At 56.7% G+C, this 22,232-nt stretch overlaps 2 protein-coding genes and 1 non-coding gene across 5 annotated transcripts; 2 read left to right on the plus strand and 1 right to left on the minus strand.

Moving 5' to 3' along the window:
- The first annotated feature begins 292 nt into the window (after positions 1-292).
- Positions 293-4,025, plus strand: TNNI3 (troponin I3, cardiac type). Its single transcript, XM_055552225.1, has 8 exons — positions 293-446; positions 746-761; positions 911-997; positions 1,428-1,469; positions 1,748-1,879; positions 2,252-2,341; positions 3,011-3,187; positions 3,877-4,025. The coding sequence occupies exons 1-8, from the start codon at positions 436-438 to the stop codon at positions 3,958-3,960; spliced, it is 639 nt and encodes a 212-aa protein (XP_055408200.1). The 5' UTR covers positions 293-435; the 3' UTR covers positions 3,961-4,025.
- Positions 3,365-3,436, minus strand: TRNAY-AUA (transfer RNA tyrosine (anticodon AUA)). Its single transcript has one exon. It is a non-coding gene; the product is annotated as a tRNA-Tyr (tRNA).
- A 3,642-nt stretch (positions 4,026-7,667) lies between the features above and the next one.
- Positions 7,668-17,023, plus strand: TNNT1 (troponin T1, slow skeletal type). Of its 3 annotated transcripts, XM_055552339.1 has the most exons (13): positions 7,668-7,714; positions 7,813-7,835; positions 8,110-8,139; positions 8,360-8,392; positions 9,215-9,236; positions 11,390-11,453; positions 11,820-11,936; positions 12,157-12,234; positions 14,040-14,153; positions 14,307-14,416; positions 15,839-15,929; positions 16,057-16,097; positions 16,863-17,023. In XM_055552339.1, the coding sequence occupies exons 1-13, from the start codon at positions 7,683-7,685 to the stop codon at positions 16,906-16,908; spliced, it is 801 nt and encodes a 266-aa protein (XP_055408314.1). In that variant the 5' UTR covers positions 7,668-7,682; the 3' UTR covers positions 16,909-17,023. The 3 variants fall into 3 exon arrangements, with proteins under 3 accessions (XP_055408314.1, XP_055408315.1, XP_055408316.1); XM_055552340.1 differs by lacking the exon at positions 8,360-8,392 and having other exon boundaries at positions 8,110-8,160; XM_055552341.1 differs by lacking the exon at positions 8,360-8,392.
- The last annotated feature ends 5,209 nt before the right edge of the window (positions 17,024-22,232 follow it).

Raw genomic sequence — 22,232 nt, forward strand, 5'->3', positions numbered from 1 at the left:
ACAGGGCCTAGACTCCTGGGTCTGAGGGAGAAGGGGCGGGGGGTCTGGACCCCCAGGTCTGAGGGAGAAGGGACGGGGGAGCTGAATCCCCAGGTCTGAGGGAGGAGGGGCTGGGGGCCTGAACCCCTGGGTCTGAGGGAGAAGGGGCTGGATTCCCAGGCCGCCAAGGTGAAGGGGTGATCCAGCTGGAGCATGGCCCGCCCCACCCCTCACGCGCCCCGTTATCTCGAATCCTGGGCGGGGGAGGAGGGGGCAGCAGTATATTTAGTCTCCGTCCTCGCCCTTTATCTCAGTGTCCTCAGTGAGGTTGGAGCAGACCGGACGAGACAAGTCCCAGGGGCCTTCAAGGTCACTCCGGACGCTCCCTCCCTGACCCTCCAAGAGCTCCTTGCCCCCAGGGTTCTGCCTCCCTCAGCTCCTGGCCTGAGACCCAGCATGGCGGACCGGTGAGTGAGGACTGGTAACCTGGGCTCCTGAGGCCGGAGGCAGGTGGGGGGTTATCTCCCGGGTCCCTGTGAGGGGTGAGAGTTGTGAGCCTGGACTCCGGTCTGAGAAGGGAGGTAAGGACAGGAAACCCGGGTGTCCGAATGAGGTGAGAGTTTGGGACTCCAAACCCTAGGAGCCGAGAATGGGGAGCTGGTAGGCCGGATCTGTGGTCAGAAGGGCCTATGGGGTCCCTTGGGACACGGACTAGACAGGACCCAGGCCCACCAGTAACCCCCTTTCCTGGTTTCTCTCCCTCCAGGAGCGGCGGCAGTACGGTGAGAGCGGGCGTGGGCTGGCCCCGCGTGCCCGGGGAGGGGACTGCGGGAAGGGCTCTGGGGAGAGAGACTGCAGCCCTGGAAGATGGCACGGAGACGGGTTGCGGGGGGGTTCCCGTGATCACTCAGCTCCGTTCCCCCAATCCCAGGCAGGGGACACGGTCCCCGCGCCCCCTCCAGTCCGACGCCGCTCGTCTGCCAACTACCGCGCCTACGCTACAGAGCCGCACGCCAAGGTGAGGTCGGGGGCCAGCGAGGGCGCGGGGCCGGTCGGGGGCGCTCGCAGGGTCTGGATTGAGGTTCTTAGGGCACCGGCGTCCTGGGGAGGCGGGGCGGAGCCAGGGCCCTCATGGGACTTCGGTTGTGGGCGGAGCCCAAGAGGAGGAAGGCTTTCATGGGAAGGGCTTAGCAGAGGGCCGGCGTCTGATTGGTGCGAGCTTGCCTATGGGCGGAGTCCCGCCGTCTCTGGACCAGAGATCGCTTAGAGACGGTGGGCGGAGCCTATCTACAGGCCCCAGATTGGTGGATGGGGATGAGGGGCGTGGCTTCCCGCGGGCTGGAGTTGGAGGAGAGACCTGACTTGAGGGGGCGGGGCTCTGATGCTCCTCCCGCCGTCCTCCTTCGGATCTTCCTCCCTCATCCTTCCTTGCTGTCTTACCCCGGCAGAAAAAGTCTAAGATCTCCGCCTCAAGGAAACTGCAGCTGAAGGTGCGGATGAGCCCGGGGGAAGGCTAGGTGTCTTCAGAGGGCGGGTCTTGGATGTTGGGGTGGGGCTTCGGGTGAGCGACTGGGCGGGACCTGGAAAGTTTGGCGGCAGGGTGGCCCTGCCAGGGAGGTCTGGGGCCTGGGAATGATGGACATCAAGCTGGAGGGGGCAGGTCTCTGGAAGCCGGCCTGGGATTAGAGGGCAGGGCCCGGTGAGGGTGACTACCCCGCAGTGTCCTCATCCCAATACTGGGCCGCGGTTCCCGGCACCCCTTCCCTAGACCCTGATGCTGCAGATCGCGAAGCAGGAACTGGAGCGGGAGGCTGAGGAGCGGCGAGGAGAGAAGGGGCGCGCTCTGAGCACACGGTGCCAGCCTCTGGAGTTGGCCGGGCTGGGCTTCGCGGAGCTCCAGGTACTGGTTCTAACCAGGGACTCCGTCCCAGCCTGGGCTCCCAGGTTCCTAGTGTCCGATCTTGCGTCCCTTGGGACTCAGAGGTATACTTAACAATGCCCCCACTCTTCTGCTCAGGACCTTCGTGTCCAATTTGCCAATCCTCACCCTTAGGAGTTCAGAAATGTGGCCCGCAGCGGCCTACAACCTCAAAACCCAGAGACTGGTTCCTCAGCCCAACTCCAGTCCAGATTCTCAGAACCTCTGACTCTAAAGTTCCCCAGGGTCTGGCTTCAATCTACTCCTCCAGGTCCCCAACCCCTCCTCCCTCAGACCCAGGAGTCCAAACCCCTGGGTTTTCTCCTCACTACACACACCGCATTCCTCCACCAGGACTTGTGCCGACAGCTCCACGCCCGTGTGGACAAGGTGGATGAGGAGAGATACGACGTGGAGGCGAAAGTCACTAAGAACATCACTGAGGTGGGAGGCACTGGGCAGCCTGTGTCCCTTCGGGGTAGGGTGGGATGCCTCAGGCTCTGGTCTCAGCCTGGCCCCTTGCAGCTGCTTACAGCTGCAGACACCAGGAGATGCAGGACAACTCTGTGAACCTGGCAGGGAGGGGCCAGAAGGATGAGCACAATAGGGTCAGCTGCTAAGTCGTTTCAGTCGTGTCCGACTCTGTGCGACCCCATAGACGGCAGCCCACCAGGCTCCCCCATCTCTGGGATTCTCCAGGCAAGAACACTGGAGTGGGTTGCCATTTCCTTCTCCAATGCATGAAAGTGAAAAGTGAAAAGTGAAAGTGAAGGGTCAGGGATGAGCACAAAAGCCAGGAGGGGACAAAGCAGGAAATATGTTTGTGAACATTTGTGGCTGGAGCCTCAAGTGTTGGTAAGTCAGCTCAAGTGTGGGCCAGGGACCTGTGAGATGCGTGTAGCTGGACTGGGATGTGTTGGTGGTTTTCGGAGATGAGGCTGTGGCAAATTGGGGATCCAATTACAGGATGGGGAGCTTGGATTTCATCCTGAAGGTGGTAGAGGCCTGAACTAGGGAGAGCCTGTCTAGGGATAGGAGAGAAGTGTAGGGTGGAGAAGTGAGGCAAGGAGGAAGAGGAGGGGGGTCTCCATCTCCCTTTATGGCTTTGCCCAGATCGCAGATCTGAACCAGAAGATCTTTGACCTTCGGGGCAAGTTTAAGCGGCCCACTCTGCGTAGAGTGCGGATCTCTGCAGATGCCATGATGCAGGCATTGCTGGGCGCCAGGGCTAAGGAGACCTTAGACCTGCGGGCCCACCTCAAGCAGGTGAAGAAGGAGGACACGGAGAAGGTGAGTGTGGCTCGGTCCAGGAAAGGGGGTGCTTAGGGGAGGAGGTGAAAGTGAAGTCGTTCAGTCATGTCCAACTCTTTGTGACCCCATGGACTGTAGCCCACCAAGCTCCTCCATCCATGGGATTTTCCAGGCAAGAATACTGGAGTGGGTTGCCATTTCCTTCTCCAGGAGATCTTCCCGACCCAGGGATTGAACCTGGGTCTCCTGCATTATAGGCAGACACTTTACCATCTGAGCCACCAGGGAAGTCCCAGGGGAGGAGGTAGTGGGCAGCAATCCTAAGACCCAGCCTGAGGGCGAAGGGTCCTCCGCAGGAAGTCTAGGAGGGGTACAGGAAAGGCAAGAGTAAGACAGGATGTAGAAGAGAAAGACAGGAAGTGCATTAGGGAGAATGGAAGTGGCAAGGAATCAGGAAGTGCATGAGGGAGACAGGAAGTACATGAGTGAGAGAGGAAGTGCAGGAGGGAGACAGGAAGTGCAGGAGGGAGACAGGAAGTGCAGGAGGGAGACAGGAAGTACAGGAGGGAGACAGGAAGTGGGGCATATTGGAAAAGATTGTCTGAGGGGATAAGAAGTATTCCAGAACTAGACCCTGCAATGGGCATCTGGAACAAGTGACCCAGCAGGCAGGAGGGCAAGTGGAGGCTACCAGGAAGACACGCTAACCTCTGAACCACCCCTCCCAGGAAAACCGAGAGGTGGGAGACTGGCGCAAGAACATTGACGCGTTGAGTGGAATGGAAGGCCGCAAGAAGAAGTTTGAGGGCTGAGCTGACTGCCCACTGCCCTGACCCTGGCGTCGAGGATGACCCCGAGGAATAAAGCTTCTCTCTGAGCTGCGGGTGGCTGTCTGTCTACTCCTGGGGGCGGGGTGGGCGGTTAGGTGTGGGAGAGGCTGGAAAACTCGGGGCAGGAGTGGCACAAGAGCACAGCAGGAGCAGAATTGTGTCTCCACGTGGGAGGGCACAGAGGTGCCGAGACCAAGGAGACCAAGGCCCGGAGACAGATACCGGGAGGCACAGACAGATGGAGTCAGCGGCACGGCCAGAGAGAGGCAGGCAGAGACCCAAAGGCACAGGAAGAAGTGCACAGAAAGAGGGACTAGAAAGACAGATATACACAGTGAGACAGAGATGGGCTTACCTTGGAAGAGAGAAATAAGGACGCGCAGAGAGAGACACAAAGAGACCACACACACACACAAGAGCTAGGAAGCTAAAGACAGACACATGGCTAAAGACACAAGGGGCTTCCCTGCTGGTCCAGTGGCTAACACGCTGTGCCCTCAATGAAGAGCACCCAGGTTCAATCCCTGGTCAGGGGACTAGATCCCACATGCCACAACTTAAGACTCAGGGCAGTCATATAAATAAATAAGTGTTAAAAGAAGAAGAAGACAGGAACTGAGTCACAGACAAGCACAGGGAGACCTGGGGACACAGACACCCACAGACAGACACTACAAGAGGCTGGAGTGCAGAGACACCCAGAGAAACGCAGAGAGAAGAACCGGCAGACAGACAGAGTGAAGAATTTAGAGACAAAGAGGTGTGGAGAGAGGCGGAAGAGAGCCCCAGAGTCAACCCCCAAGAAACGGGGAGACAGAGGCACTGAGAAGCCCAGAGGAGTGAAGAACCCCTAGAGTTCAAGGTCGCGGCTCGCCTGGGAAAGGGGAGGGGGATACCAAAAAAGATCAGTGTCAGATGGAGGTGGGGGGGTGAGGTCCCGCAGAGTCTGACACCACCCTCCCCCACCCCCTCACACACCTGCTACCCTGCTTTAGTGCCTGTTGTCACCAGAGTGGAATCCTGGTGGCAGACAAAGGGGTGGGGGTGGGGAGGGGGGACAGAAAGACGGACGGAGACAGAGGTCGGGAGAAGCTGAGACGGACCCACACAGACAAACATAGATGGAGAGTCACGGAGACAGAGGAGAGACAGATAAGAAACAGTGTATGTGAGGTGAATGCCTAGAGAGAGACAGAGAGAAAGGGCCCCTTTCATGGAGGGGTAAAATCTCCCTTGGACCCCTTTTGTCAATGAACCTCCTCCAAGGACTGACTGTAGGGCTGAGCCCAGCGGCTTCAGAGCACAGGGTGCCGGGGCCCAGGGAGGTGGGGAGCCCGAGGGTGACCTGACCCAGCCCGGAGTTCCTGGACAATGCTTTTGGGATGCGGGAGAGGCCTTGGAACAGCCAGGAGGTGCCTGGAACCCTAAAGTGGAGCCAAAGTGGGGATGTGGGGGGGTGGGGGCAGGCAGGGCCACCTCAGAGCTGGGCTGAGACTTTGAGGAAAGGAATCCTCTCCCCCTTCCCCTCCCCCTGGGGCGGGGCTCAACCTCTGGCTATAAACCGGGGTGCTTCAGCCTGCCCAGCAAGATTTCTCCTTACCACTCTCTCACACCTCTGCTGACCCAGACTCAGGTAACAGCCCCCTGTGAGCTCCAGGGGTGTCCTTGGGGGAGGGGGCAGAGGGATGGGAGACATGAGAGGTGAGGAGGAGAGGTATGGAGGCAGATCTGGGAATTTGAGAGGGCCAGGGTCCCGGGACTGGGGATGGATGGGGGAATGTATGAGGATTTGGGGGGTTATAGAATCTAGGGGTGCCCGGGTTTGGGTATCCCAGAATAGAACACCTTAGGGCCTTGGAGCTCTGAGTCTGAGGGAATCTCAGAAATTGAGAGTCTCTGAGCTTGGATGGCAGACAGGCTGAGTGTCAGGACTGGGGGTCAGTGTCTGTGGGTTTAGGACTTAAAGTCACAGAATCTGAGGCCTCATGGCTGGAGGTAATATAATTTGTAGTGTCATATTGGGGTAGCATCAATCAGGCCTCTGAATTTGGGTGTACAGATTTTTGGGGTCTCATAATCTTGAGGTTTCAGAATTTAGGTCAAGACCTAAGGGATCAAGATTTTAGGGTGTCTGGGCTCACAACCTGCAGGATGCACAGTTGAGGGGAGGTCTCAGAATCTGGAGATCCAAGGACTTGCTGATTTTCAGAATTCGTCAGTTAGGATCTGTGTGTATTGGGGTTTGGGGAGGTCTCACCTGGGCACCTTGGGGGTTTCAGAGATGGGGGGTGTTAGTATTTAGGGGTCAGGGTGAGGCCTGGGGACAGAAGCTGCTCTTGTGTGTCATTGTCCCCTCTGTGGCAGTGGGTGAAGGTGAAAGGAGGTGACAGGTGGGCAGATAACCCGCCAGAGGGGAGGGGGCCCTGGGGATGGGAGAGGACGGGGGTGGGGTTGGCGATTAATTCTCCCAGAACCCCCACCCCCGCCCCGCCCTCAGATACTTCTCAGGAGATGTCCTCTGTGTCACCCGATGTGACATCCCCCCAAAATAGACCCTGGGGGCGGGGCAGCTATTGTCTTCAGGCCACTGTCCCTTCCCAAATACCTTCTCCTAATCCAGACCCAGATCAGGTTCCTACGGACTTGTCATAAGACAAAAGGGGACAGCTGTGGAGAGGGGCGGGGCTGCAGCCGGGGCTCGGCCCCACCTTACCCCCAGTGCCCGGATCACCGAATCAGTAGGTTGAGGAGGTGGGGGGCCAACCCCTCCCCCCGAGACCTGGGGGTCCAGGCCCCCGGCCCCTCCCCGCTCAGACCCGGGGGTCCAGGCCCCTGGCCCCTCCCCGCTCAAACCCGGGGGTCCAGGCCCCCGGCTCCTCCCCCCTCAGACCCGAGGGTCCAGGCTCCCTGCCCCTCCTCCCCAGAACAAGGGTTCAGGCCCCCGGCTCCTCCCCGCTCAGACCCGAGGGTTCAGGCCCCCGGCCCCTCCTCCCCAGAGCCAGGGTCCAGGCCCCCAGCTCCTCCCCGCTCAGACCCGAGGGTCCAGGTCCCCGGCCCCTCCTCCCCAGAGCCAGAGTCCAGGCCCCGGCCCCTCCCCCCTCAGACCCGGGGGTCCAGGCCCCCGGCCCATCCCCGCTCAGACCCGGGGGTCCAGGCCCCCGGCCCCTCCCCGCTCAGACCCGGGGGTCCAGGCCCCGGCCCCTCCCCCCTCAGACCCGGGGGTCCAGGCCCCCGGCCCATCCCCGCTCAGACCCGGGGGTCCAGGCCCCCGGCCCCTCCCCGCTCAGACCCGGGGGTCCAGGCCCCCGGCCCCTCCCCCCTCAGACCCGGGGGTCCAGGGCCCCGGCTCCTCCCCCCTCAGACCCGGGGGTCCAGGCTCCCTGCCCCTCCTCCCAAGAGCAAGGGTCCAGGCCCCCGGCTCCTCCCCCCTCAGACCCGAGGGTCCAGGCCCCCGGCCCCTCCTCCCCAGAGCCAGGGTCCAGGCCCCGGCCCCTCCCCCCTCAGACCCGGGGGTCCAGGCCCCCGGCCCCTCCTCCCCAGAGCCAGGGTCCAGGGCCCGGCCCCTCCCCCCTCAGACCCGGGGGTCCAGGCCCCCGGCCCCTCCCCCTCAGAACCGGGGGTCCAGACTCCAGCCACCTGCCCTTCTGGACCGCTCCCCATTCGGCCTGCTCTCTGCTGTCTGTAGGTCACACCAGGACCCCAGGATGTCGGACGCCGAAGAGCAAGAATATGAAGAGTGAGTGATGCCGGCGGGAGGGCTGGGGGCCTGGAGCGGCGGAGACCCCTCCCGCCTCCAAGGCTCCTAATTCTCTCCCTCCCTCTTTCCTTCCCCCGGGTCCTCAGGGAGCAGCCTGAAGGTGAGTGGGGCGCGGGCTAGCCTTGGCAGGGGTGGGGTTGGGGGGTGCCTTGCAGCATCTTAGCCCACCCCGCCCGACGCCCGCTCTCCTGGTTCGCACAGCCCGTGCGTGGGAAGCGCTCTCGGGTCCATTTGCCGCGGAGGCCCCGAGGGGCCCCCCTCTCGGTCTCGGATCGGACTCGACCCGATCCCGGTTCTCCCTGTGCCCCCATCTGAGGGCCCCACCCCTCCCCGGGACCCCTAACGCTGTGCCCTCTGTCCCCTACCCCTTGCAGAAGAGGAGGCCGCCGAGGAGGAGGAGGAAGGTGAGGCGCCGCACTCCGCAGGTCGGAGCCGGACGCAGGGCCGGGGCCGGGGCCGGGGCGGGGGCGGGGACGCTCGGCCGGGGCGCGGGCGGCCGGGAGGGCTCAGCCTCAGCTCCTCTAACAGCCTCTCCCTCTCTCCCCTCCCCACCCCCCGCGCCCGCGCGCGGCCGCTCTCCTCCCCGGCCCCTCACCCCCTCGCTTATCCTGCGCCCCCTCCCAGCCCCCGAGGAGCCGGAGCCGGCGGCAGAGCCAGGTAACCGCGGCTGCTTCGCTTCCGGAGAGCGATCCCGGGGCCTCGGGGCCCCGACCTCCGCGAGGACCCGCTCCGCGCCCCGCAACCCGCGCCCGGCCCGGCCCTTTAAGCCCGGAGCGCGCTCGCGCCCTCTGCTGGCCGCGAAGGGAACCAGCCTCGCGGAGGCTTTAACCCGTTCCCTTCCGTCTTAAAGGGACCGACACCCAAGCCTTCTTCCCCAGACTGAAGGGACAAGCACAGAAGGGTTGGGTGTTTGCGGAGAGGCACCCCTCCCTCCCTCTCGTCTTCGCCTGTCCCTTACTTTTCTCCTTCATATACATTCAAAGGTTGGGGCCTGGGTTGCCGTAGGGGCTAGCGGTGGTGGGGGGCTCTGGATTCCTATGGGGAGCGGGCCGAGGACACAACTCCTGGGTCACCGAGCGAAGAGAGGGCGTGGGGCCTCCCTGCACTGCTAGGTCTTGATGGAGGAGCGTAGGAGCTCTGGGTGTGTAGGACGATGGGCGGGGGCGGGAGTTGCCTTTTTTTTTTTTGGTCTCCTTATGGTCTAGAGGTTTGGACACCTGGGTTCCCAGCGATGGGGAAGGGGGATCCCCCACACCAGTTCTGAATGTATATCTGATGCGTGTGACCCTGTCCCTCCTAAAGGCCACCCCATTTCCCTTATCCTCTTTTACCCCCCAACCCCTCCCCCGGAGCTGCAGGAGAAGGGAACTGGGCTTGTGGGAACCACGGCTTGGGAAGGGGCGGGTCTCTCCTGTGGATATGTCATGCCCACCCACCCACGAACTCTTGCTAATTATCTCTTTGTATCCCCCTCACCAGAAGAGGAGCGCCCCAAACCAAGGTGAGATCCTAGGAGGGGTGGGGGTTCCCATCACACCCCCTTAAATATATCCCCCACCTCCAGAGACAGGGTGCAAGCGAGGCAAAGAAGGAGAGTGGGGAAACGGAAGCTTAGGAAAGGACAGTGATTTCCGCAAACATTTCTATGGAACTTTCCACTTTGGTGTTTGGCGAGAGGCAGACTCTGCCTGCCCTGTTGGTGAAATAGACCCAGATCCAGCGACTGTAGCACAGTTGTTTGATTGTTCTTTGCGACCCCGTGGACTGTGGCCCTCCAGGCTCCTCTGTCCATGGGATTCTCCAGGCAAGAACACTGGAGTGGGTTGCCATGCCCTCCTCCAGGGGATCTTCCAGATCCAGGGATCGAACTCGCTCTCCTACATCTCCTGCATTGGCAGGTGGATCCTTTATCCCTGAGCCACCCGGGGAAGCCCATGGTAACACAGAGGAGGGGACTATCTGTGCTCTGGGCAATCAAGGAAGGCTTCCTAGGAGAGGTGATGCCTGAGAGACAAGGAGTTTGCTAGCTGAAGGAGGTATAAGGGAGATGAAGAAGCGAGTGGTGTGTGCAAGGTCCCGTGTTTCAGGGGAGAGATACAGACACAGGAGAATCCAAACTAGGAGACCAGTGGGGCCATGAGAGCTCACGGAGGGGAGAGAGGCCGCCTGGGGCGTGTCATATTGGGACCAAAGCTTGGCAATCCAGGACTTCCCTGGCAGTCCTGTGGTCTTAAGACTACGCTCCCAATGCAGGGAGTATGGGTTTGGTCCCTGCTTGGGAAATTAAGATCCCATGTACTGTGTAGTGCAGCTAAAAACTAAAAACCCAAAACAAAACCAAAGCTTAGAGATGCAAGGAGGCAGCAACCTGAGCATACGAAGCAGAAATCCTTGGGGCCTCTGCGGACAGTGCGTGAATTTCACTGTGGCTATAGAAGGATGGGCCCGTGGAGGCCAGGGCACTGGGGAGCCAACGAAGGGTTCTGAGCAGAGGAGGCAGAGGCTCAGATCTGAGTGAGAGCCAGGTGTACAGGAAAGCACAGGTGTGCTTCAACACCAGGGAAGCCTTGTTTGAGCAGGGAAGTTCCCAGGGGTGGGTGTGGGGTGGTATATCAAGGGAAGGGTATTGCAGGCAGGGCAAACAGCATGTGCAAATGTCCAGGGGCATTGGGATGCATGACATGGCCAGGGAACTGTGGGACGAGGTGAGGCCCAAGCTGGGGCAGAGGGCTTAGGGTAGAAAGGGACCACCAGCTGAGAGAGCCCCAGGGTTCCGTGTTGTTTTGCCCTGGCACGTGGCATGTGGGGACTTCCAGGGAAGTTCCAAGAACCCCAGGTTGGTGAGCTCAGTTAGGGCTGGGTTTGTGCAAAGACGGGAAATGTTCAGGAGGCATCTGTTCACTGGTGTCTGGGGTTTGAGGAAGAGTGTGCTGGAGACAGAGGCTAATCCTCAGTAAATGATGGCAGTTGAAGTCATGGGAATGAATGACTGACCTATGAATGAATCGAATGAATCGAAGAGCAAAAGTCTCACCAGGGGACAAGGAGACAGAGATGGGACAGGAAGAGAAATAGGAAGCAAGTCAGGAGGAGGTGCTGTTTTAGAAACCAAAGAAGAGGGCATTTCCCTGGTGGTCTGAGGGTTAAGATTCTGCCCTCCCAGTGTAGGGGGCATGGGTTCAAATCTTGGTCAGGGAACTGACCCACATGCTGCACCATGCAGCTAAAAAAAAAATTAATAAAGAAAATTCTAAGAAACGGGAGGACCCCAGGGCTGGAAATTAAGGGCAGCCCCTCATAGCAGCACCACCCAATAGGAATACAATGCAAGCCACATATGTAACTGAATTATTATTATTTTTTCTTGCTAGCTGCATTTGAAAAAGTAAAATGGGTAAAACGAATCCCAATAGCATATTTTACTCAACGCGTTGTACCCGAAATCGCATCGTTGGGACACTAAGCCATATAAACGTCCTTAGTGAAACATTTTACATTCGTGGGTTCCACCGAGTCTGTGGAACCAGGGCGCGCATCTCACGGCAGCCTGTCCGATGCGGACCCGCCACACGGCAGGCGCTCAGGACCCACGTGAGGCTGATGCTGCCCCGCGGGAAGGTCAGGGCACTCAGCGTTTCTCTTCTGTCCACGCAGCCGGCCTGTGGTACCTCCTCTGATCCCGCCAAAGATCCCAGAGGGGGAGCGTGTGGACTTCGATGTAAGTAACAGACGCCCCATCCCGGGCGGGGCTGCTAGCCTCTAGGGCGCGAATTAGGAAGCGGCGCCCCTCCCTATTTTTTCTCCTTCTTCTTCTTCTTCTTTTTTTTTTTTTTTTTTTTGGTGTGCTTGCTTTCCGACACTCCTGGAATTGCGTCCTCGCGGCCCCCTAGGGTCAGAGCAAGGTGTTCGCTGCCATCTGCTGGACATCGAGCGCACGGCAGCCGTCTGTCCCAGCGGACGGTCAATCCCCCCAACTCTTGCGGTCCAGGGGTCCCCCACTGACGCTTCTCAGAGGTGCTGCGGGGCTGGTGCCTTCTCGGGGTACCACCTGGGGATGACCAGGCTCCCGCCCTCCGTCCCCCAGGACATCCATCGGAAGCGCATGGAAAAGGACCTGCTGGAGCTGCAGACGCTCATCGACGTCCACTTCGAGCAGCGGAAGAAAGAGGAAGAGGAGCTGGTGGCGCTGAAAGAGCGCATCGTGAGTGGAGGGCGGTGGGCTTCCCCCAGTTCGTCCCTCGCCTCCCAGCCTCTGGGTCCTGAGAGATACGGAGCACGGTCGCCGTCCAGTGCAGACCCAAGGCTGAAACTTTCCGGATCGCACCCAAGTTGATGCTTGTCTCCACTCCTGACCTGACCTGGGAAGGGATAAGGGGGTGCGTGGTGGTCCCTGCACCCCCTCAGCCCTCTGCCTCCTCCAGGAGCGGCGCCGGGCGGAGAGAGCCGAGCAACAGCGCTTCAGAACCGAGAAGGAGCGAGAGCGTCAGGCCAAGCTGGCGGTGGGTGTCTCCTCTCCTCCTGGGAGCGGTTTTCCATTCGTGATCTTCTCTGTGACCCCAAGAAAGTCCACATGCGTATTATCCATGAATCTTGCTGTTGAAAGGGAGGGAAACCCCAACCCCAACTGAATTTAGCAGAAAGAGAGTTTTATTGGCTCATATAACTAAGTTGCCTAAGGCAGGTCCTGCTTCAGGCATGGCTGGATCAAGGGACTTAAATACTATCACAAAGACCCAGGTTTTCTCTTTCCATCCTTTGGCCTATATTTATGTACACAATGTTTCCAGGAGGGTGCCTGGCATGTTCCTGGTCTGAGCCCTGAAAATCCTGACTCCTGTCAGTCCTAGGCAGGAGCGACCAAGGTCCAATAGCAGGTCTGGCTTAAACTCCTCTTTCTCTCTGGGACAAATCCTAGGATGTTTTCAGATTGTTCACCTGCCATTGTGGAGTGAATCACTGGCTGGTTGGGAGAAAGTGAGTAGAACGCTCCCATTGCTATAGGCCTTGGAAACATGACCTGACTTGAATGCCTCACTCAATTCATTTTTTTTTTTTTTTTTTGGCCGCACCTCGCGGCATGTGGGATCTTAGTTCCAGGGTTTGAACCTGTGCCTCCTGCAGTAGAAGTGCAGATTCTTAATCACTGGACCACCAGGGAAGTCCCTCAAACCACTGTTAAAGAACAGGAATTGGGTGCTGTGGTAGACAAAGGACTGGTCTCCCGGAGGAAGGGGACCCGAGCCAAGGGGTGCAGGCAGCCCTGAGAAGCTGGAAAAGGAAAGGGGGTGACTCTCCACTCACGGCCCTAGGAGGAGGCTGTGTGCCCCGTGACTTAGCCCCCGAGACCCACTGCAGACTGAGGTGCAGAAATGCAAGGTGATAAATTGACATTGCTTTAAGCCACTATGTTTGCAGATTACAGCAGTGAGAGGAAGCTCATTCAGGTGGGGAATTATGGGCAAGCCCCACACCTCGCCTGTCCCTCCAGTGGGGAAGGGCTTTGGTCGGGGCGAGCCTCTAATTCTGGAACATACAACGCAGACTTTCTGGATGTAGTCATGCCTCAGTGAAGACATTCTGGAGCCCCTTCCTCAGGCTCAAGGTCAAGAGCCTCTTGACTCTGCCCCCTCCCCCACTCCCATGACCAGTTACCCTCTTTGCCCCTCTGAGGATAGTCATTTTCCTCTCATGAGACTAAAGGAGAGTAAGTCTCAGAGAGGGCAAGTACCTACACAGAGGTCACACAGCAAGATCACCGCTGGCCATTGCAGGCTGGAGCACGCAGAGAAAAGCAAGCATATCCCCGCCCCCCACATCAGGTTAAGTTTTCCTGGGGGCAGGGGCAGCATATTAAGGCTCAGAGAAGATGAAGGACTGGCCGGTGGTCACACACCCAGGCCTGGAAGGGCCAGGAGGAAGTATTTGCATCCTTGTCTGTTCTGATATTGACCTTGTCTCTGGTGAGCTTCCCTGGTGGCTCAAATGGTAAAGAATCTACCTACAATGCAGGAGGCTGGGGTTTGATCCCTGGGTTGGGAAGATCCCCTGGAGAAGAGAATGGCAACCCATCCAGTGTTCTTGCCTGGAGAATCCCATGGACAGAGGAGCCTGGAGGGCCACAGTTCACGGGGCTGCAGAGAGTCAGACACGACTGAAGCGACTAACACTTTCTCATGCTTGAGTCTGATTGACCCCTGATTCACTCGGTGCAGAATCGGCCTCCCTGACGCCCCCCTCAGGTGCCCTCCCCTCTCAGTCCATGGGGGTGGGGGAGGCCCAGGGGTGAACCTCGTTCTTCCCACAGGAGGAGAAGATGCGGAAGGAAGAGGAGGAGGCCAAGAAGCGGGCAGAGGACGACGCCAAGAAGAAGAAGGTTCTGTCCAACATGGGTGCCCATTTTGGGGGTTACCTGGTCAAGGTGAGTTCAGCCTGCTGGGGCCTGAGGTCTGGGGTCCCAGGGGAGGCAGCTGGGGTCTGAGGAGGAGAGGCTGGGGGCCTGGACCCCCAGGTCTGAGGGAGGAGGGGCTGGGGAGCCACCCCCCACCTCATGGTGCCCCCTTCCCACCCTCAGGCAGAACAGAAGCGAGGGAAGCGCCAGACGGGGCGTGAGATGAAACTGCGTATCCTGTCTGAGCGTAAAAAGCCTCTAAACATCGACCATATGGGAGAAGAGCAGCTCCGGTAGGCGGGAGGGGCCCAGGTGGCAGACAGGCAGATGGGGCGACCCCTGGCCCAGGTCTGAGCGGGCGGAAACCCCGGCGCTGTGTGACTGCAAGGGTCTCTCCCTCTCTGGGCCACTCCCCTGAGGAGTGTCACTGATGTAGGACCTGTGTTTTTGGTGCCAAGACCTGTAGAGTCTGGGAGATGATAGGAAACCAGACCACGGGGCTGACCAAAATTGAGGCGATAATGTTGTTCTGATGATGTCCCTTGGGAATTCCAAATGGGCTCCCTCTTCTACCTGAATTAAAGCCAGACACACTGGCAACAATTTCCCAGGCAAATCGCTTCTGGTTGGAGCTCCGTCTCTCCCTTCACAGCTCTGGGCACAGCCTGCCTCTCAGGATAAGCCCTCAGAGGGAAGGCCGGGGAGGGTCTTCCCTCGGGGGCCTCCTCTGTGTCTTAAGCGCCCAGGCACGGCCCTTAAAGTCAGAAACACCCACCACCCCAGAGGCGGCGCAGAGAAGGGACTTGGAGCTCAGTACCTGAGACTGCTTGCTAGGGGTCAACGCCAGCTCCACCACTTAAGCTGTGTGATCTTAGGCAGTTGTTGACCTCCTCTGAGCCTTGCTTTCCTCACTGGTAAAAAGAGGCTGATAGCAGAGTCTACATCACAGAGCAGTGAAATGTCAGCGAACAGTAGCCCATATGGAGGGCTTGCAGCTCCGTGAGGTAGATACCATTACACTATCATCACTGTCAGCTTAGAGATAACAAACCAGAACATTAAAAAAACCAGCAAACCAAAAAGGGCACAGAGGGGTTAAAGAACCTTTCCAGGGTCGCACAGCCTGCAGGCACAAGAGTGGGGATTGGGACCCAGGAAGTCTGGTGTGGTAGTCTGCGTTCTTCATCATGTATTTACGAAGGGGCATGATGGTAAATGCTTCCCAAGTGGATCTCCAGAGGCTAAAAGTCCACATCTCAGCGTCTGCTCATGTCCATGGTGTAAATGCTCCCAGGACGCTGATTTCAAACCCCCAGTGTGAGGACCCTGTGCTGAGAGTTGGGGATGGATATGCAGAGTCGACTCCAGCCTCCTCCCTCCCAGGAAACATTATCGCGGGGCCTGGACTAAATAGTATGTCGCTTGGCCATAGTCACAAGCCAGAGAATTCCAGACCTGGTGTTTGAACCTTTGCTTTCTGACTCCAGGATGGGGGCCCTTAGCCATGCTACCACTCTCCCTTAGAGAGACAGGGACATGGAGAAGCAGGCAGAGATTTAAAGACCCCCTGCTGCAATCTGCTTTGCATGTTAACAAAAGGACCCCAAATTATTAACACAATGGCACCAGTAAAGCCAAATTCAAAGGGTTCCCTCAGCCCCTCTGGGCCCAGCCCGGCCTGGCTCCCTTCCCTGACAGCCCTTCTGCCCGGCCAGGGAGAAGGCCCAGGAACTGTCGGACTGGATCCACCAGCTGGAGTCAGAGAAGTTTGACCTGATGGCGAAGCTGAAGCAGCAGAAATATGAGGTGAGACCCGTGTTTGCTGGAGGCCAGGCCGGGCTGGGGCTGGGGCCCGGGGCTCGGCTGGGATTGGGTCGGGGTAGGGGGTGCCTCTCCCTCCAGCTCTGCCAACACGTCCCTCTGGTCTCCGCAGATCAACGTCCTGTACAACCGCATCAGCCACGCCCAGAAGTTGTAAGTGTGAACAAGCCTGAGCCCCACACCCCTCCCTCTGACTCTCTCTCTCCTGCTGCCCCTGACTCTGAGTTTCAGCTCCGGCCACCCTCTCCTGGGGGCTCTGTCTTCATCCCTCTTTCTCTGGAATGTTCTCATAACCTGTTCTTTTCTCTCCATCTCCGGTTCTCTTCTGGGGTCTCAATCCCCCTTTCTATGTCCCTCTTAATCACTGGTCCTCCGGCGGTGGGGGGTGATCTCCCCCCCACACACACCCAGGGGACATCAGGGGATGTCCGGAACACGTTTGCGGAGGAGGTCCTACTGGCCCATGCTGGGAGAAGCTCAGGGCTTTTGTTCAGTGTCCTGCGATGCTCAGGACGGTCCTCAGATGTCCCCGGTGCTGACGTCGAGAAGGGTGGCTTTTGCTCTGTTTTTGCTCTGTCTCCCCGCCCTACTTCCCTCCCTCTCTCCATCTTTCTGCCTCAGTTACCATCTTTCTCTTCCCCCCCAGCCTCCCCGGCCCTCTCTCTGTCACTGTCCCCTTCCTCCCCCCAGCTCTGTGTCCATAACCATTTATCAGTGCCCACATGAACATCCTGAGCTGGCCCAGTGACACCACCTCCCGCCTGTCCATGGGCTGGTGACGGCTAATCATGCCACCCCAGGCAGTGAACCCCCCAAGAGCAGGCAGTGGCGGGCCTCTTCCTCTGGCAGGGAGGGCGGGGCCCATCTTAGAGGTGGGTGGGGAGGAGCTCCTTCCTGACACCCCTCCTTCTCCTCCAGCCGGAAGGGGGCCGGGAAGGGCCGCGTCGGAGGCCGTTGGAAGTGAGAAGCTGGGCACAGTGCCCCCCCACCCCTTTGAGGCACCTGGGAGCCCTTGGCGTGTGCGTCCATCCGGAGTGTGCGTCCATCTGGGGCTTGAAATAAATGCTCCCCCTGCAGCACGTGCTGAGTCCTGTGTTATTATGAATGCCCAGCTGGCCATGACGAGGCCACCAGCTCACAGCTGCTGGGAGAATCCTCTCACCAATCTTGAGGACCATGTGTAAGGCTGACCCCTCACCCACAGCTGGTGGTCGTGCAAAACGGTGCGACCGCTCTGGAAAGGAGTCGGGCAGGTCTTCAAAAAGTGAACCATAGTGTTACCGTTTGTCGTTGTTTACTTGCTCAGTTGTGTCTGAGTCTTTGCGACCCTGTGGACTGTAGCCCGCCAGGCTCCTCTGTCCATGGGGTTCTCCAGGCGAGAACACTGGAGTGGGTTGCCATTTCCTTCTCCAGGGGATCTTCCTGACCTGGGGATCAAAGCCGCATCTCCTGCATTGGTAGGTGGGATCTTTACCGCTGAGCCATGCTGCTGCTGCTGCTGCTGCTAAGTCGCTTCAGTCATGTCCAACTCTGTGCAACCCCAGAGACTGCAGCCCACCAGGCTCCCCCGTCCCTGGGATTCTCCAGGCAACAACACTGGAGTGGGTTGACATTTCCTTCTCCAACCGCTGAGCCTTGAGTGAGTGAGTGAGTGTGTGAAGTTGCTCAGTCGTGTCCGACTCTTTGCGACCTCATGGACTGTAGCCCACCAGGCTCCTCCATTGCCTTAGCAATTCTGCCCCAAGAGAACGGAAAATCTATATTCTCATGAACACATGTACAGGAATCTCAGCAGCAGCATAGCTCAGGATACCCGAGAAGCGAAAACAACCCAAATGGCCATCCACTGTTGAACGGATGCGAGGGAACACTATTCAGCTGTAAAAAGCCATGCGGCTCTCACACAGGCTTCAGTGCAGATGAGCCTGCAAATCAGAATGAAGGAAGCCAGACGCAAATGGCCACACACTGTGCGATTCCATTGATGTGAAATTTCTAGAAGGCAAATCCACAGAGGCAGGGAGCAGAGGTGGTCTCCAGGGACACAGGAGAAGGAAGGATTGGGGGAGGGTAATGGCTAGACGGAATGGTGCTTCTTCTGGGGGTGATGAGAGTGTTCTGGCATTACAACCTTGTAAACAGACTAAAAAAAACCCCCTCTGATCACGTTACTATTAAGATATATATAAGATAGATAACCAACAAGGACCTGCTGTAGAGCACAGGGAACTCTGCTCGATCTATTGTAGTAGGGCAGTCCGGTAGTTAGGACTCCGGGCTTCCACTGCCAGGGTCTTGGGTTCAATCCCTGGTTGGGGAACTATGATCCCGAAAGCCACACAATGCAACCAAACAAACCCCAAACTAATAACCTATAAGGGAGAAGAATCTGTAAAAGTCTATATTTAATTGGGTCACTTTGCTGTACACCTGAAACTAACGCAACGTTGTAAGTTAACTAGACTTCAATTTTTAAAAATGGCTCAAAAAAAGAAATAAAAGCACTATGGTTCTTGGAAAAAAAAAAAAAAAGAAACGAAAGAAAAGAAATCCCAAAGTGGATAAACCTAAAGAAAACGAAGCCTGCCATCAGGTGCCTCCCGCCTTCCTGCTCGGCTTCCACCTGTGAGGTCGCAGACTGGTCCCGAGATGCTTTCTGGAGTTCTGCGCCATCCCATCTGCTTCCCAGAAGGAAGGCAGGAGAAGACGAGAAGGCAGACACGGGCACCTCTTGGCCGAGTCAAACCACTTTCCTTTCTGGACAACCCCCACCCCGCCCTAGTCGTGCTCACTTACATCTTATCGCGACCCCTGACTGCACAGATGACTAGGTCTCCTCTGGTTGTGGAGCCAGCTGGGTGCTTTGCTGCTCCAAACAAAGGCAGGCTTCTTGTGTTTGAGGAAGGACGCAGTAGTGATGGGCAGGCAGTTGGCGGTCTCCAACCCAGTCTCCGGCCACCCACATATAGAATCCCCATGCCTGGAACACACTCCCAGGCTCCCCTCGGATGAAAGCCCAGAGTCTTAGGGAGGCAGATCAGCTTTGTCTGTCGGGCTTGGGTGTGCCTCTGGGTAGCTTGACATTATATAAATACAAACACAAGCTCTCCCTCTCTATCTAACCCATGCTGGTGGAGATGGAGCAGGGCCATTGTAATACTGGTAATTTAGAAACAAACCTCCCACGTGGGAAAGAGGAGAGAGAGAAGCACACTGAAGTCATTGGGGAGGAGCAGAGATCTTAGGTACAGATCTAGAAAATCTGGAAACCTGGTTCTAGATTTCGGATAAAATCCATTTTTTATAAGCACCGTGGTCCCTGACACTGCAAGGGGGAGGGCTTCTTTCTGGGCCTGTGTCCTCGGATAACCTTTGGGTAGATGCCATTCTTGAGATGGTTGTCAACTTCAAAGCCCGTTGGCATGAGTTTAAGGACACAGCGGATATTTTTGTGTGTTGAAAGTCACAGCAGGTCAGCCACGGGGTGCCTTTCGCAATATAATTCTCTCTCTTTTTAACAATTAATTAATCGGTATTTCGGAGAAGGCAATGGCACCCCACTCCAGTACTCTTGCCTGGAAAATCCCATAGATGGAGGAGCCTGGTAGGCTGCAGTCCATGGGGTCGCTGGGAGTCGGACACAACTGAGTGATTTCACTTTCACTTTTCACTTTCATGCCTTGGAGAAGGATATGGCAACCCACTCCAGTGTTCTTGCCTGGAGAATCCCAGGGACAGGGGAGCCTGGTGGGCTGCCGTCCATGGGGTCGCACAGAGTCGGACACGACTGAAGCGACTTAGCAGCAGCAGCAGTAGCAGCAGCAATAGGTATTTATTTTGGCTGTGCTGTCTCTTCATTGAGGTGTGGGCTTCTCTAGCTGCGGTTCGCATTCTCAGTACTTGCTGCACGTGGGATCTCAGTTCCCTGACCAGGGGTCGAACCCATGTCCCCTTCACTGAGAACATGAAGTCTTATCCACTGGACCACCAGGGAAGTCCTAACAATATAATTCTCTCTTAAATGTAAAAGGTTCATTTGTGCAAATAACTCTTTCAAGGACGGTTAAAATAGAAGTTAGAACTGACTTCTACTATGCTTACCCCTGTTTTCTCATAGAATAGAGGAGTCAACTTGATACTTTGTGAATGTCCTCTTGCATCCCTTTATCCGAACCATCTTTATGAGGTCAGTTTTTCTGCCTCTTGCAGGGAAAAAGGGAACATGTTATCTTTCCAAGGCTATTTTCACCAGCTGTGAGGTTAAGCATCAACATTCCAGTGCTAGCATTGAGAGAAAACAGCAGGCTTGAGAAGTGAAAAAGACCTTCACCATAGAAAAGAGAAGGGCAGAAGAGAATTGTAATGAGTAAAATATAAAAATGCCTGTACAGAGCCAACGTCTACCTACGAGACAGGCCAGGTACACCGTCTCAACAGCTCCTGGAGGCAGAGATGAAGAGACTAAGCCTAGGTCCTAGATCAGACCCCACAGTTAGGAAGTGTCAAGAGACAAGATCAAATCCAGGGCTGGAATTCTTATCCATTGTAGTAGAATAGAATTTGTTAAACAGAGGTTCAAGTCCAAATGCAGCAGTCAACCTAAAGATGGCTAACAAAACTCACAGTGGGAGCATGTCCCATAGGAGGTTGTGTGGGTTGAGCAGATACTCTAAATCGTGTCTCCTGTAAATAAAAACCATAAAACCATAGACATATTTATATCACAGCTTACAGACACAGTGAACACAAGCTTCCAAAAACAGTATACACTGGGCTATAGACACAACCACAAAGACACACATCACAGTTATGCACAGGTCGGGAAGATCCCCTGGAGAAGGAAATGGCAACCCATTCCAGTATTCTTGCTTGGAGAATCGCATGGACGGAGGAGCCTGGTGGGCTACAGTCCACGGGGTCGTAAAGAGTCGGACATGACTTCACTTTTCACTTTATAGAGACACAGATAACCAAAGACACCCTAACAACATACACACCATTCAAGCTGCCTGGAGAAGAAGGTGGGTGTATACGTTGAATGGGAAGTGTGGGATTGAAGGACTACATATCCCCAAAGCCACCCCAACTGCTATCCCTTTTGTATCCATCCCAGTGGTCTCCAGACTTCACGGGATCTGTAGTTTATTTCTTAGCACAGGCCCAAGAACTTTAGAGTGGGTAGAGCTGATCTGACATTCCTTGGAAAACAGAACACTTGCCTCTGTATTTCAGAGCCATTCTTTGTGATTTTCGGAGAAGGCAATGGCAACCCACTCCAGTACTCTTGCCTGGAAAATCCCATGGACGGAGGAGCCTGGTAGGCTGCAGTCCATGGGGTTGCTAAGAGTTGGACACGACTGAGCGACTTCCCTTTCACTTTTCACTTTCATGCATTGAAGAAGGAAATGGCAACCCACTTCAGTGTTCTTGCCTGGAGCATCCCAGGGACGGGGGAGCCTGGTGGGCTGCCATCTATGGGGTCGCACAGAGTCGGACACGACTGAAGCGACTTAGCAGCAGCAGCTTTGTGATTTGTATAGGTCTTTTCTCTGGTTTCGGAGTGCTTGCTTCCTTCCCAATGAGGATTAAGATGCAGAGTACTTAAGATGAGGCTCACATCGTGCTTTATGATGTTATGTATGAGTCAACTCGCCCTCCACGTCCATAAAAAGTCCTCGCCTTGGACTACAAATCCCAGCATGGCTTGCGAGGACGAACAGCCCTGACTACATTTCCCAGCCTGCTCCACGTCCCAAGATGGTAGCAAGTAGAGGGGAGGGCCGGTGAAGGCTCTGAGGAGCTGTTATTGCGGACCCTGCCTCTTGGGTTCCCTTCCTGATGTAATCCAGGGGTTCCATCAGGGACTAGGGGTGCTTTGGACCAACCGTGCCTTTAGGGTCGTGGCCCCCAGTACTACGTTTCCCAGCGTGCCCGGCGGCCGATTGCCATGACCTTTGTACTGTAATTTTTACTTCCCAAGGTACCCTGGGGGGTCACCCAGGGATTTTCTTGGTGTAAGGGTTGTGGACTCAATTTCCCATGGTATCTGGCGTTTCTCAGGACCTAGGGAATCCATTCATTTATTCATTCATTCAAAATACTGTTCCCGATCGCGTTTTATTAGGTCTTGGCAATGGAAACAGGGATGCACACAGACGACAAAAATCCCTGTTCTCCTGGGGCTTATTTCTAGTTGAAGGGATAAGACAAACCCAAAATAAGTAAACCACATGGTATGAGGAAAGCGGTAAGGTGTATGGAAAAATTAGTTCTGTATTTTTTAGGATT

This window comes from Bubalus kerabau, chromosome 17 (genome assembly GCF_029407905.1).
Source record: "Bubalus kerabau isolate K-KA32 ecotype Philippines breed swamp buffalo chromosome 17, PCC_UOA_SB_1v2, whole genome shotgun sequence".
Classification (NCBI taxonomy): Eukaryota; Metazoa; Chordata; class Mammalia; order Artiodactyla; family Bovidae; genus Bubalus; species Bubalus kerabau.